Consider the following 16,493-nt stretch of genomic DNA (forward strand, 5'->3'; position numbering starts at 1 on the left):
ATAATTTTGAAAGTGTATAGGGAGTTTGGGGTTAGTTGTTCCAACTTCTCGTTTGAGACAGATGAAATTTTCCCAAATGTGATCTATGTCTATAGTTTAGAAAGATAGTATACAACCCCTGAATAGAGTCAGATGAGGAGGAAAAGTTAGAAATAACCTTATGCTTCACTTTAGTACTCAGAGAAGACTTAGAGAATATGATGCTAGTAAGTGGTTAACAGAAGCATAGTAAGTAAGTTTGAGTAGATACAGTGAATTAGAAATTTTCAGCAAAGTTAGTAGAAGTACAATTTGAGTTACTTAGTCAAGTTAACACTAGTAAGTGGGTAACCGTCTGAATACACCGAAGGCGTGTTAGAACTCAAAGGGTTTAAGTTAAATTCGAGGTGTAGAAATTGGTGAAAGAAGAAAACCATCTAAGCAGTAAGAGAGCAAGCTACAGAAGAAAAGCCTTTATGAATTCTCAGAAAAGAGTTTTCCCCAAGACTGATAAAGCTAGTATGCCAGTTATGTACATTAGAAACCCGTTCATTTAAGTGATCCAGTTTTCCTAGTAAGTAAGAATTGCTTGAAGTAAGCCGAAGAAATGAGTCGTCAGTATTTTAGAGGAAATTAGCAGAACCACTAGATGATCACTTATTGCTAACTCGAGGGATCCACAGGATTTAAACGTCAGCTTTTGAACCAAGGGGGAGATATTGTAACACCCCAGACCTTTACCTTAAGCTTTGACCATGATTCCAGACTTAGAAAACTAGATAAAGAATGTGGGAATTGAAAATTTCTCTTCAGTTGTTAGATGGGGATTTACGCCCCAGAATACAGATCGTATTTCAGTATACGGCTCGTATTTCAAATTGTAATTTGGCATCTAAATCACTGTGCATTTTGGAATTTGGATTGGGAATATATATTGTTAAATATAGATCGTATTTTGAAATAAAGCCTGTATTTGATGGTCCTATTTGGGAAGGAGGTGCTATAGTGTTTCTGTCCTGTTGAACATGCTTAATTACGGTCAAGGTCGACGAACCATAATTCAGAATACGGACTGTATTTTTGTCCATATTTCCCACTTCACACCAGAAAATATAAATACCAAGTTTCAGTTTCCACTTCACTTCTTATCATGTTATTTCATGTCCCACGTATTTATCGTGCTTTTATAGCCATGTCTACGTTCTAGCTTCTAAGTGACTTCCTATTATGATGTTGACGTTGATAAGGATCGAAGGGAAGGTAACATAATAGTTTAAAAACTAAAAATCCTATGGAACACACACCTATTCCTTGGACAAGAGGAGAATGCCTTGGGTAAATGACTTATTTCAACATTAATGGTATACTACCTACATTTTCTCATAATAGTTTAAAGACTAAGAATCCTAACGCATACCTATTCCTTGGACAAGTGGAGAATTCCTTGGGTAAATGACTTATTTCAACATTAATGGTATACTACCTACATTTTCACATACTCATGTCCACGATAGATTTATTCGAGCATCCACCTATAGAAATAGCCTAATAATAATGTTGGTAGGAAATAATGAGAGTAAGTCAAGATGGATTTCCTATCCACGATTCTATGTAACTCATGCTTATGTTCCTCTAGCTAATGTTTTACGATCACGATGAAATGATTCCCTTTTCTTTTGCTAAGTGTCTATGCCTTGTTATGTTCAAGTTGAATTTCTACCCATGTCTTAGATGCTCGAAGAATGAATTATTCATGCCTATAATCCATTCTTTGGTGAACCTTATTTATAACAACGGAGTTTACTCACGGTGATAAGAGTAAGATATGTTGAACCATGTCCTATTCTTTCGGTATATCTAAATCCTAAAGGTAATGTTTTATCCATGCCCTATGTCTCTGACTCAAGAGTGAAGCCTACAAATTGTGCTCCATGCAAGTCACACTCATGCCTTAGTCTTACTTCAATGCTCATGAACTCAAGTCCATATGCCGTGGTATGCAGGTACTCATGTAAGCGCCATGTTTTTCATGTACCAATGTCTTATGTCATGCTACTCATGTGTTCATGTTTTATGCCATATTAATCTCGTTTCCATGAATGTTCCATGCTACGTCCTTCCGTTTGATGTACGCATGCCATGTTTATGTTCTAAGACGAAGTGTCTCCTATGATTCACACGAATGATTCCTTGCTCTCAATCTTTTATGATCCGCTCACGATAATAAGCAAGATATGCCAAGGTATTCCTATCCATGTTTCAGAGCAAACAAGATTTCCTTTCTTGTACCCTATGGTGCTTAGCTCAGAAGTATTCTACTCAGACTCGACGTATTCATGTCATGCCTATGCTAGAGCTTTATTAATACCTATGTTAGGATCATATTCTTTTTATATGACTCAAGTCTGTTGCATTCACACCGAGTTGCGCTTACATTCAAAGCCTAAGTCATACTCCTATCTCATATTACCGTGGTGACATACGAACGTCTATGATCAAGTCTCTAAGTGTCCAAATCCTACCCGCGCTTAGTATTCAACCCTCATGTTGTAACAATCATGTTTTCGACATTCAAATCCCATGTTATGATATCTATGTTTACACGTATTCGTATGTCATGACTGTTTAGCACTCATGTATTCATGTCAGCCAGTCTTCATGCATTTATTCCCATGTCATACGCCTCACGCCCAGGAAATCATGTCATGTTCGTGCCTATTTCTAGTACTCATGTCATTCGTGCCTACGTATTCTCTTCCAACCCCCATGTATAGTAATCATGTAATCATTCAGCCAATATCCGTGTGTTCAGGACCAGCTCAGTATTCATGTTAGCCACATTCAAGATTCAGTAATCACGTTATGTCACATCATACGTATTAAGATACCCTGTGAGTTATGTGTTGGTACTTTAGTTAGGTGGTAGGCGTATGAGAAATGTCATGAGGGTCTGAATTATGAAGGAAGTCCTGCCATTAATTTTGTAGATTCCAGAGTTAGTAGCAATTCTTAACCACTAGTCATAAATCGAGGACAAATGTTTCATGATTCTCATTCATGTAGGCACTACTCAGTTTCATGTTCCCGTGTACATGTTTCTATGTAATCGCATATTCAGTTCTCATGATCCAAGACCATGGTCCCACGTAACCATGTCAAGCTCTTATGTTTTATGTCATGTTTCTTTCACATTCATGTATTCAAGTCATGTCCAGTATCATTCTTGATCATGACCCATCATTCGAGGACGAATGATCCCAAGGGGGAGATTTATAACATCTCGGATCTTTGAGATAAGGTTCAACGCGTAAGATGGGGGGTATAATGGAACCAATATGGGAGATATAAGAAGTGTTTTGAAAACTAATCAAGTAATAAGAAGAATCTTTGGGCAAAACAAAGTTGGAAGCCACTCTACAGGGCATGTTTTCAAGTGAGTTTGTAGAAGGTCTTATTTCCAGTGACCATATAACTTTATTAGTTGGGAATTTTGGAAACCTTCCTTCGTGAAAGTTGTAGATCTTTGAAATACCTTTCCAACGGTATATTATGGAGGTCAAGCGGACATCGGTACAAAGAGTTATGACCATTTTACTGAAGAGTCGCAGAGCATTCCAAAAATACGGACTGAAATACGGCCAGTATCACAAAATACGGCTAGTATTTTGTTGGGCGTAAAATTCAGTGTTCCAGAATAGTATATATTCTTCCATATCAGTCCAAATCATTATTTTTCTTCCCTTCAAGCCCTAGAACGACCTCCTACCCTCTCCCATCATCAAGAACACCAAGGTAAGCCTATTCTAAGCCTTCTAAGTCAATTCTAACATGTATCCATGGATTCTAATCAAGAATTCATCATTCTTAACCTAGGGTTTTCAAGAAAATCCAATTAAAGGGAATTCAAGACTAGGCTTTGGGATTCTTCTTCCAAGAACAGACTTTTAATACAAGTTTGGAGCATTACCAGGTATGTAGGATTGCTATCTACATGTGCGAACATCATTGTTCGTCCCCACGCTTCTTCTTCCATAAAGTATGAAGCTTTACGAAAACTAGGGTTTTTAATCATGTTCATGATAACCCTAGGTTCATGCCCAATGTTATATTATGTATTAAATAGTTATAAATTCTTCATTGTGTTCTTGATACATCATTATGATTATTGAGAATCTGTCCGTAATCCATGAAACCCATACTTTGCATCCCATGGGTTCCTATATGCAAGTTATAAATCATTATGTTATTTTCAAGAAAACACTCTACATGTTTTACATTGCTTTCATGCAAGTATATTATGTAACTATATTGTTCAAACCCACGTTTTACAAGCTATTTGATATGAAACCATGTTTACAAGTTATTTCATGAAACCATGTTTACAAGTTATTTCGTTAAATCATGATTACAAGTCATTTACAAGTTATTTCACGAAAATCATGGGTTTCTTAGCCAACTATATCATGTTCATGTTTTTGGGAGTTGCACGAATTACCGAGAAGGCTCAGATAGCCTAAAACTACGTTAGCCACCGTAGGGTAAGGATCACTCCGCCCAGTTAGGACAATGCCTTCATGTTATATTGATTGGATTCTTTCATGCCATGTTTTTATCTCATAACCCTGGCAAGGTGTGGGAGCTCTGCTGGTCCGGCGAGGAACTAGACTCCATGTACCCACGTGGTGATATCATGTTGTCGGTTTATGCACTGCTCTCCCTACTTAATATATTTTACTCATGTTCCATGTTATATGTATTCATGATCATGCTCATGTCCAGGTTTTCAGTTTCAATTCTTATCATGTTATTTCATGTCCCATGTTATTTCATTCAGTTGCTTTACATACCAGTACATTCAATGTGCTGACGTCCCTTTTATTGCCCGGGGGGATGTATTTCATGGTGCAGGTACAGATTTACAGGACGACGCATCTGCTTAGTAGGACTCTACACGTATCAGCTTATTGGTGAGTCCCATCTCATTCAGGGTTTTAGTCAGTTATATTTATTTTATGAGTTATGCATTTAAAGGTATGATGGGGGCCTTGTCCCAGTGAGTACGTTTTCCAATCACGACTCATGATTAGAGATTTAATAGACTAGTCAGTCAGTTATGTCAGATACTCAGAGTCGTGTAGCCATCTTTGGCTCAATTTATGATATTTCTGCATTCATGATTTAAACAAGTATTTCATTAATTTATTATGAAATATCATGTTTTATAATAGCTCATCACGTTTATGTTATGTTCCGCTCATGTTATGCCTCATGATGATTCAGCAAGCCATTTGGTTCACTCAGTCACATGCAATAAAGCACCGAGTGTCGTGCTTCGCCCAGGCCATGGTTTGGGGTGTGACATACTATCATCCAATTTAGGGAAGGGCTTGATTCGGTTAAAGGCGAGGCTGCGAAAATGGAAGAGACGTTCAGGCAGCTCGAAGTCGAGAGGGCCAATAAGAAAGACACCTTAAAGGTTGTCGAAGAAAAGGCCGAGACTCGAGCCTGGATCTGTGACGAACTCAAGAGTGAGCTCGAGGACGCTATCCGAGCCAATGATGCAATTCAGGCCGCGCTGGCAGCTTCCAATGAGGTTCGGGTTACTCTGAGTGATATAAAGTCCGAACTAGAGAAAAAATTAAAGAAAGCTCAGGCCGACCTGAAGGAAGCCTATAAAGAAGTTGAGGTTACCGAGGCTCGTTCCACCCTTCTAGTAGAACATGAGAAGTGGAAGTCTCGAAGGCCTACACTCGAGGCTCATCGAGGTATTGAAGATATCCCTACTCGTATAGACAAGGCAAAGATGATCGAGGATAGGGCCAGAAAAGCACTCGAGGATAGCTCCGAGGAAGACCCAGAAGGGTCCCGCTCTGATGACTCGGGTTCTTCTTCGACAGAGTAAATAGGGCCGATAGAACCTTTGTTTTTATTTTTGAACTTTGTGATTTTCACAAGTGTAAAGCTTCGGCTTTTTATGCTGTATATAAAATTCGTATGGGCTTTTTCCTTTCGCCAGCATTTTTTTCCGACCTTTAAGTCGGGTATAATTTATGATATTGTTTCGTATTGATGTTTGCTTCGTAGAAAAAATAGCTGAGGTTCGACCTTAAGCCCTTAGCAAATTTTTCCCTTAGAAAATCGAGCCAACTTAACTTTTGAGTTTTGGGCCTTACTTTAATCAGTTTGTATTTGACCGATAACTTATCAGGCTTGTCCGTGGGAGCCTTTTTATGCTTTGTGAATTCGAACGTCTCCGAATCACCTTGGGCATTTAAGTCGAGGTCTTTAGATATTTAACCCTCTTCCGACTTTTTGAACTTTTTGTAAGTTGGGCTCAGTTAATTATAACCTTAATGCCTTCGTCTATTTAGTGACGGCAGTACCCAGTCGAGTGTATTATTCATAAAAGGGCATGTTTGATACCTTCTTTTCAAAACTATTTTTCTTCGTATTTCAGCTATTTGTTTCATACAAAAACTAAGGACTTCATCCGACCCCTTCTGCTTTTGTCGCAGCAACACTATCTAGGCATGATTCATTCGATCGTTTGGCCCATACAAAGAAACCTAATACAGAAGGCTAGGTCAATACAAAAAAAAATTGTTTCGATATTGACTTCGTTTTGCTTCTTTGAGCTTTTCTCCGGTCTTGTTGTTCCTAGCAAGGGTATCATAGTCCCCTAGTGTTTGTTCGTGCAGCATGAATAGAGAAACACTATACGAAAACGATGTTGTTGAATGCCCAGTCCCTAGTACTTAGCTGGTCTTTGAGTTCACGACACTTAGCCTCGTTCTTCAAAACTAAGATAACATGTTGTACTTGGTTTCATCGTTAAAAACTCTGCCGGAAAACCCACTTCGGGGTAAACCTGAGCTAAGGAAAAGAGTGCAACATGTGTTTTCAGACCTAATTATAATAATTTCGAGTTCTACTCTAGTTTGACCCTGCAAAGAAAAAGGGTGAGAATTATTGAAATTCAAAAAGGGTTAGTGGACCATACCTTAGCAACAATATTTCTTCAAGTGTGCTACGTTCCAGTTGTTGTGCAACTGTTGGCCGTCTCTAGTTTCCAATTGGTATGACCCTTTGCCAGTTATGTCGGTTATCTTGTACGGTCCTTCCCAGTTCGGGCCCAGTTTTCTATCATCGGGGTCCTTAGCGTGTAGGGTAATTTAAACCCCATCTTGGAAATGGCGAAGGTTCGTTCTTCGATTGTAATATCTCCCTATCTGTTGTTTTTGTGCTACTAAACAGACCAGCACATTCTCGCGTGTTTTGTCCGTTATGTCAAGATTTATAGCCATAACCTCTTTATTTTGACTCCTTTGTCCCATACCGAAACCTTAGGCTCGGTTCCCCAACTTCTACAGGAATTAAAGCCCCGGCCCCATAAACTATGGAAAACGGTGTCTCTCCGGTACTCGACTTTGATGTCGTTCTATAGGCCCATAGTACCTTCGGCAAAACTTCCTTCTACTTGTGCTTTGACGACTCTAGCCGTTTCCTCAGATTTTAAATTATAGTCTTGTTTGTTGACTCCGCCTGTCCGTTTGCACTCAGGCGATACGGAGTTGACAAAATTTTTTTGATCTTTAATCCTTCGAGGAAGTCATTAACCTTATTGCCTATGAATTGACGACTGTTATCGCAAGTTATCTCGGCTGGAATGCCGAACCGACAAACGATATGGTCTCAAATGAATTTAATGACTTTCTTCTCTCTAACTTTCTCGAAGGCTTGTGCTTCAATCCATTTGGAAAAATAGTCAGTCATAAATAAAATGAACCAAGCCTTACCTGAAGCCCACGACAAAGGGCCCATAATATCCATCCCTCATTTCATAAATGGCCATCGGGACAGAACCGGACGCAGCAACTCCCCCGGCTGATATATCACCGGTGCGTGCTTTTGGCATCTATCACATTTTCAGACAAAACCTTTTGCGTCTTCCTCCATCCGATTCCAATAATATCCCGCTCTGATTATCTTTCGGACCGAGGCTTTGGCCCTGAATGATTACTGGAGGTTCCTTCGTGAACCTCCCGCGTTACATAATCTGTTTCTTAGGCCCCGAGCACTTAGCCAAAGGTCGTAGAAAGATTGACGATACAATTGGTCATCGACCAACCAGAATCTCGCAGCCTTGGTTCGAAGAGACCTTGATTCCTTAGGGTCTATTGGGAGCGTCCCTTCTCGCAAGTAATCTATGTATTTGTTTGGCCAATCCCATGTTAGGCCCATTGGATTTATCTCGGCGTAACCATTTTTTACTGTCGTGTTCATCAACTGAACGAACGTGCCAAAATTGAATTCCTCCGCTTCGACCGACGAGCCTAAGTTAGCCAACGCATCTGCTTCGTTATTCTGTTCTCTCGGTATATGCTGCATAGTCCATTCTTTAAACCGATGCAAGATTACTTGAATTGTTTCTAATTATTTTTGCATTCGTTCATCTTTGACCTCGAAAACACCATTGACTTGATTCACGACCACAAGGGAGTCGCACTTAGCTTCGACCACTTCAGCCCCTAAACTCTGAGCCAATTCCAAACCTACAATCATAGTCTCATACTCGGCTTCATTGTTAGTCAATTTTAAAGTTCTGATTGATTGTCTAATAACGTCGCCTGCGGGGACCTTAAGAACAATCCCCAATCTGGACCCCTTTATGTTTGATGCACCGTCTGTCTATAGGGTCCATATCCTCGAGGTTTTTCCTGAAGTTAACAAAAGCTCTTTTTCTACCTCGGGGAGCATTGTAGGTGTAAAGTCCGCTACGAAGTCAGCTAAAATTTGGGATTTGATAGCCATTCTAGGTCTATACTCTATATCATAACCGCTTATTTCTACGACCCATTTCATCAACCTACCCGACAGTTCTGGTTTATGCATGACGTTTTTTAACGGGTAAGTAGTCACTACACATATGGGGTGGCATTGAAAATAAGGTTTCAGTTTTCTAGAAGCACTTACCAGGCCTAAGGCTAATTTTTTAAGGTGAAGATAACGAGTCTCTGCATCCCCCAATGTATAACGAGTCTCTGCATCCCCCAATGCTCTACTCACATAATAGATAAGGAATGGTGTACCTCCTTCTTCTCGGACTAGAACGCCGCTTACCGCAACCTCAGATATTACCAGATACAGGAACAATTGCTTGTCCGCCTTCAGTTTGCACTACAAAGGTGGACTCGACAAGTACCGCTTCAAATCTTCCAAGGCCTTTTGACATTCCGGTGTCCATATGAAGTCATTCTTCTTCCTTAGAAAAGAAAAGAAACAGTGACTTTTATCCGACGACCTCAAAATGAATCGGCTTAGAGCCACTATTCTCCAGGTCAACCTTTACACTGCCTTCACGTTGTTTACCATCTCGATATCTTTAATGGCTTAGATTTTATCCAGGTTGATTTCAATACCCCGGTTCGACACGCTGAAGCCCAAAAACTTGCCCGATCTAACACCGAAGGTATACTTCTCCAGGTTCAGCTTCATGTTGAATTTACGATGTATGTCAAAGGTTTCCTGCGAATGTTTTAAATGGTCCTTTGTTTCCAGGGACTTAACTAACATGTCATCAATATAAACCTCATCGTCTTACCTATCGGTTCTTCGAACATTCGGTTAACTAGGCATTGATAGTTGCTCCGACATTTTTTAATCTGAATGGTATTACATTGTAGGAATATGTCCCATATCGGGTTATAAAATAAGTTTTCTCTTGATCCTCCGGGTCCATCCGAATCTGGTTGTACCCAGAGTAGGCATAAATAAAATCTTAACATCTCATGCCCGGCTAACGCATCGATCATTCGATCAATGTAAGGCATAGGGAACGAATCCTTCGGGCATGCTTTGTTCAGATCTTTATAATCAACACACATTCTAAATTTGTTACCTTTCTTTGCCACAGCGATGACATTAGCTAACTAGTCCGGGTATTTAACCTCCTGGATAGAACCTATTCTTAAAATCTTTGTTACCTCCTCTTTGATGAAGGCATACTTCAATTCGGCCATCAGTCTTCTTTTCTGTTTGACCTGGGAAATGTTTTTATCGAGGCTGAGCTTATGTGTTGTCACCTCCCTTGGCACACCTGTCATGTCTAAATAGGACCAAGCAAAGCAATTGTCATTAGCTTGAAGAAATTTAATTAATTTGCGCTTGAGCTCCGAGGTTAACCCCGTGCCCAGGTATACCTTTCTTCCCGGCAAGTGCATGAACAAGATAATCTGTTCCAGCTCCTCTATGGTAGACTTGGTTGCATCCGAATCATCCGGTAATACGAATGATCTGGGTACACCAAAATCATCTTCTTTGAAGCTCGGGTTCGTCTCTTTCCTTTCTTCATCTGAGCCTGCATTCTTTGATTTCTATTTAGTATCTTTTCTTTTGGTTGATTTAGTAGCTTTTTTGGCCGGTTCCTTCAGGATGAGGGGGCTTCTTTGACCGCGAACATCTCCCTTGCCACGGGTTGTTCACCACAGACCATTTTTATACCTTCTGGAGTTGGGAATTTCAACATTTGATGTAATGTCGATGGTACTGCCCTCATGCTATGAATCCACGGTTTGCCGAGTAATGCATTATACTTCATCTCTCCCTCGATGATATAGAACACAGTTTGCTGAATAGTTCCATCGATGTTGACCAACAAAGAGATTTCTCACTTAGTACTTTCGCTTGCCATATTGAATCCGCTGAGAACCCGAGCTACCGGAACAATTTGGTCCAACAACCTCAGTTGTTCTACTACTCTCCATCGGATAATGTTAGCCGAACTACCTGGGACAATCAAATACATTTAACTTGAGATTTAAAAATAAGGATAGAAATTACCAACTCATCATTGTGCGGTTGAATAATGCCTTCTGCATCTTCATGGTTGAAGGAAATAGATCCCTCCAGCACATAATCCCTGGTCATCTCATACAATTGAAATCTTTGTTCTCTTCATCGTCGGTCCTTGCGGCATATCCGTTCCTCCGATTATCATATTGATCACGTGTTGTGGCTCCACGGGTTCGACCTGTTTGTGATTTTCCCTACCTTTATAGTGTCCTTTGGCTCGCTCACTCAAGAATTCATGAAGGTGATGATTTTTTAACAACCGAGCCACCTCTTCTCTCAATTGGTGACAGTCTTCGGTTCTATGACCATGAGTCCCATGATACTCACACATCACGCTGGATCTCTTTGATCTGGATCGGATCTTAATGGCCTCAGCCACCTGACATCTTTAATATGGCCAATCGCCGAGACAAGATCTATCGAATTAATGTTGAAGTTGTACTCTGATAACCTCGGAATATCCCCATTGTTGGTTGACCCACCAGCGTCACCTTTAAACAACAAGCCTCGACTACTTAATCTGCGATCAACTCGCCTATCACCTCTACTCGAAAGATGACTGGGCCGTTTCTTCTCTTATCCGACCTAAAGCTATATTTCTCCGATTGAGCATACGGTCGACACCTATCTTTTTATGACCTTATCTCCGGTTCGAAATTCCCTCTCGGTCTCTCAGAATTCTTACTTCCACTTATCGGACCGGGTGAAAGTTCAAGTTGATCGTCCTCTACCCGAATCTTGGATTCGTACATGTTATGGACATCGGCCCATGTTACTGCCTCATATTCCAATAAGTTTTCCTTTAATTTGAACAAGGCAGTTGAGCTTCGTGGGTTGAGACCCTTAGTAAAGGCTTGAGCTGCCCACTCCTCCGGGACCGGAAGGAGTTCCATTCGTTCCGTTTGGAACCTGTTTACGAACTCTCGAAGTATTTCGTTATCTCTTTGGGTGATTCTGAAGATATCTACTTTCCTTACATGTACCTTCTTGGCTCTGGTATGGGCTTTGATAAACGCATCTGTGAGCATCTCAAAAAAAGTGATGGAATGCTCGGGCAGATGATCGTACCAAGTCAGTGCCTCCTTAGACAACATTTCACCGAACTTTTTCAACAGCACTGACTCGATTTCATCTTCTTTCACATCATTGCCTTTTATGTCACAGGTATACAAAGTCACATGCTCCTGTGGGTTTGTCGTCCCATCATACTTCAGGATATCGGGCATTTTGAACCTCTTCGGGATCAGCTTGGGGGCTGCACTTGGAGGAAAAGGCCTTTGGATATATCTCTTCGAGTCTGGTCCTTTCAAGATTGGAGGTGCCCCGGGATTTTATCTACTCGAGAGTTATATGTCTCCACCCTTTTTTTAGTTAACTCGACTCATTTAGCCAATATGTCAAGCATTTCCAAGACCTCGGTAGATGTACCAGCCTCGGATCCATTGTCGGTCTCGACTATCCGGGCCTCCTCTCGGATTGGTTTAGTAGTTCGATTTGGCTTTGCCGATGCTGCTTTGTTGTCTTTGCTTTGGAGCTGAGCTATAGTGACCTGCTGTTCCTGCAACATTTCAAATATCAAATATAAGATAATTTCATCTGCAACATCCGGAGTCTTTCGGGTTTGTGCCCGAGGTAAAATAGACAAATTATTGCTATTTAAAGGATCCGTGGCCGGAAGGGCAGCATTGGCCTGGTTGACAGTATTGGCCGGAAGGGCAGCATTGGCTATTTAAAGGATCCGTGGCCTGGTTGACAGTATTGTTATTAAGGCCTTTGGCCGAGTTGACAACATTTGGGTTGGTTGGGTCAACAGGGTGTGTGTTCAGGATTGTCACTTTGGTGTTTTTGTCATTTTCAGCGATAATCTCATTGTTGTTCGCGTGCCCGGACTGACCACTGCTCACCATTTTGAATGGATCTGAAACACAAACTTTCAAAGAACAAGTGAAAAAGGGAGTTGCAAATTAACCACCATTATTATCCTAGGCCCCACGGTGGGCGCCAAACTGTTTACCCTCGAAAATGGATAACAATTAAATTTATAAGTGGTTAATAGGATATGTGGTTAGATTAATTTATAACTTATAATAATAGAAAGCTAATGATAGTATATTAATAAATAATAGTAGAAGAAACTTAAGAAACCAAATTGTGAACTCTGAGATCTGGTTCGGTTTTGGTGATTGTTTTCCTTAACCGAGCCAAAACTTAAGAAAATCTAATGCCTCCTTTTCAGATTACAAATATTAAGAATATTGAAAAGCTAACCTAATAAAGAAGGGGGTAAACCCCTATTTATAGCTAAAAATAGATGGGCCTTAGTACATTCTAAGAAAAGGCCTTTCTAGAAAAACCCTAAAATAGATAAGGTTGCATTCGTACGGTCTGACACCCGTGTTGTTGTCAGTGCAAATGGCGTCTGATGACGCGTGGCCTGTTTCACAATGGATTCACCGAGCCTGTGTTGAGTGTGTTCGCTTCAGGCTCAGGTTTTCTGTGCCCATCAACATACCCTCGGTGCAACACTAAGTTGAATGAACTCATGACCCCTTCGGTCCTCATTCTATCGAATGGCCAACAACCTCATTCTTCTTCGATCTCATATCGGACAGCTGTGAATTTTAACACGGTTCTTACCAAATACGAATTGCTTCGATTTTTACCATATACAAGAAGAAATTGGAGAGGAGAGTCATTTGATTAGGTCAATTGGTTGTGTGGCTATTACATTTTTTAAATTTTTATGTGAAACCTTTCAAAAGATATTTATTTTTACACGTAAGATATCCAAAAATAAAATACAGTAGATCTTTGTAGGGTCCTTTTCTTCTATTTAAATTGTAAAAAAGTCATGTTGAACTACTTCCTCTATTCCAAGTTACAATAACGTACATATAGAGGGACTATGATCTTTTAAGCCGCGGAAGTTTGAGGTAATAACATGTTTGTGATGGCCTTAGATATTCTGGGCCACACGCACTCTATATTGATGTATTAAACAACTTCATAGGCTTCACTGACATGCCTGGGTAATCTTAGAGTATCTATGTATTTATGTTTAATTTTCACCTAATTTGGACTATTATTAATTGCCATGGTTCATATTCACTTACTAATATATTATCATCTCCCCTCCCACCCCTTTTTAGGTATCTTTTTCTGGATATTTGTGCCTTTCAAGTGCTACGCAAACAAGAAAAGCCTATTTTTGATGGAGTGGATACATTAATTTCTTCCAGCAGATATTGTATGTGGAACGAATTTCTCAACTTCGCGAAAGGAGAACAAAAAAAAAGAGAAAAATTAAAGTAGTACATAAACCTGTGGATACAATTACATATTTTGGAGTGCAGAAGCCAATTCTAGGTCACAATTAACTTAAAACACACTAGTTGCACTTCTTACATAAGTAAAGTCAAGAGAGTAATGAACCTTCTTTATTACTGTAATTCATTATCAATTTTAGATCAATGCATTATTATTAGTCTACATTAGAAAGCTAGTAACTAAAATTCAAACTATATACATACACTAATTTTTAGACTTTTTAAAACAAAAAGATGGTTTTTTGAAACCACACTAACAACAACAACAACAGTAAAGGTAGAAATAAAAATTAGAGTAACCAGTAAACATAAAACAGAGATTGATCATAGATTTAATAAGAAAATGAAACAACAAGCTTTGAGGACAAATGGAAAGAGATGTGGACAGTCCTATGACACAACATGCAAATAGTAAAAGAGACTGACAGTCCATGGGACAACATAGACATATAGAATAGTACTAAAAGAGACAAACATTCATCCTTAGAAATCGTTGTTATGGTTTGGATATTAAAACATTGATTGGGGTTGAGTAGGAGCCGATGCCACTAGAGGAACCATGGATGGATCCACCGGACAAACCACCAATAGTGGAGCCAAAACAGGTGCCAATAGAGGAGCGCTTGGTCCATTGAATTTAGTTGCATCATGAACAACTGATGGAGCCTTCAGAGAAACCGCCAATAGTGGAGCCTCTGGAGGGGCCAACAGAGGGGTCGTTAGCTCCTCGGATTTGATCCCATCAGGTACCATCGGTCCATCAATGGGTTGAAGGGCATTTGATATGAAACCCTCTCCGCCAGCCTTCGCTTTTATTGCTTCATGTACCTGTTTGAGGTTCTGGTTGATCATGTAACTCAGATCATTGAGATCGTAAGTGTGTATATCAGCAGGAATATCTTTTCCATTCAACACTTCATATATCTTTTCTGTTAACTCCTTCACCCTGTTCTCCTTCCTGACTTTGTGCAGTTGTTCCTCCAACTTATTAATCCTTTGCTTGGTGAACTCTTCTAGTGTCACCATGTATTTTGATTGGTCCAACTCTAGAAGCTCTCTAAACTTTGTAAAGGTATTGAAAACAACACCGTGATTTGGAAATACCTTAGGTTTATCATGATAAGCACTATAATCAACGGTGGCTATATCAATATCACATAGGGTGATGAGTTCTTGAGCCTTTTTCAAGAACTCTTTCTGTATTTTCTTGTACGAGCCTTTCCTCTCAGTGATACTTCCAGTCATGGCTAAAGAGTAGGAGAAATGTGTTTTTTTTTTATGAGATCAAATGGCTTTATTGTTGTGGTGTGTTCTTTTGCCTAGGATTTCCTCCTATTTGTAGGGGGGAATTTGGATTTTGTAAATTTTTCAATAGTTTGAATTAAAAGATTCTTAGTTTGTCGCCATTAGCAATTTTGGCATGAAATTAAATGATGGCTAACTGGATACCAATTTAGATATTATCTCTTGAAATATGTGAAGTTTATGGCTCCGATTTTATGCTGACCAATTTTTTTAGTCAAACTTTGGTTATTAGGAGAATAATTTAGTTGAAAATTCTATGTAATATCCATAACAAATGGTCATAAAGTAATAAAAAATAAGATTGCTTACTAATTTTAGTCATCAAGAAAGTAAAAAAATAACAATAATACAATCTCTTTAAAAATAATATGGATCTACAAAATTAAAGATTGAAACGAGCAAGCACTTTAATTAAAAGAACATGTAAAAATATAATTAACTATAGTGGCTACAAAATTTGAAATCTTCCGACAATATTTGAATATGCATAAAAACACCAATCTAGTTAATGGTTAATTATTCAAAATACAAATATTTATTAAATATTATATGGTGATAAGTTTATGATTATAGTTGTTGTAGTGCTTCATAGATATACGTTTTTATTTTTTTCAATTTTGCAGAAACCATGTTTAGTAGAACTTTTATGCTACTGTCAAATACATAAAAAAACTAAATCCTGCTAAAATTTATGTTTTTTACTGTCCGATGCTCACCAACCTGTCACTCGACATTTTAACGACTCGTTAGGTCGTTTTGAGATTTTTATTCCATTTTTCCTAAGTATTCCTTCCGATAGCTTTAATATGATGTTTTTGACTTACAGAGATGGATGGTGCTATTCTCGAGAAAATCGAGTGAGTATCGTGGAAGAAATAGTAAATTTTGAAAATTCTTAGGTTAAGAAATGGAAATAAGTGATCAAAGTCAACATCTAGGGCTAACAAACCCATATGCAAGTTTGGACAGCTCCATTAGGTTCGTAATATGATTTTGATTTAGCTGGATACGGACAAATCTCGAGGGGCTCAG

At 39.2% G+C, this 16,493-nt stretch overlaps 1 protein-coding gene across 1 annotated transcript; it reads right to left on the reverse strand.

The window, feature by feature from the left end:
- Positions 1 to 12,211: 12,211 nt before the first annotated feature.
- On the reverse strand, positions 12,212 to 15,401 carry LOC132607755 (agamous-like MADS-box protein AGL80). Its single transcript, XM_060321837.1, has 2 exons — positions 14,739 to 15,401; positions 12,212 to 12,388 (listed from the first exon to the last, which is right to left on the reverse strand). The coding sequence occupies exons 1-2, from the start codon at positions 15,399 to 15,401 to the stop codon at positions 12,212 to 12,214; spliced, it is 840 nt and encodes a 279-aa protein (XP_060177820.1).
- Positions 15,402 to 16,493: the final 1,092 nt, after the last annotated feature.

Source organism: Lycium barbarum, chromosome 8, assembly GCF_019175385.1.
Source record: "Lycium barbarum isolate Lr01 chromosome 8, ASM1917538v2, whole genome shotgun sequence".
NCBI classification, from domain to species: Eukaryota; Viridiplantae; Streptophyta; class Magnoliopsida; order Solanales; family Solanaceae; genus Lycium; species Lycium barbarum.

What these genes read in the sequence shown, in the direction of transcription:
- LOC132607755 (XM_060321837.1), bottom strand. Translation starts at nt 15,401, where the DNA reads ATGACTGGAAGTATCACTGAGAGGAAAGGCTCGTACAAGAAAATACAG. An exon ending in TTTTGGCTCCACTATTGGTG is followed by an intron (nt 12,389 to 14,738) that starts GTTTGTCCGGTG and finishes GAAATGTTGCAG; the next exon opens with GAACAGCAGGTCACTATAGC.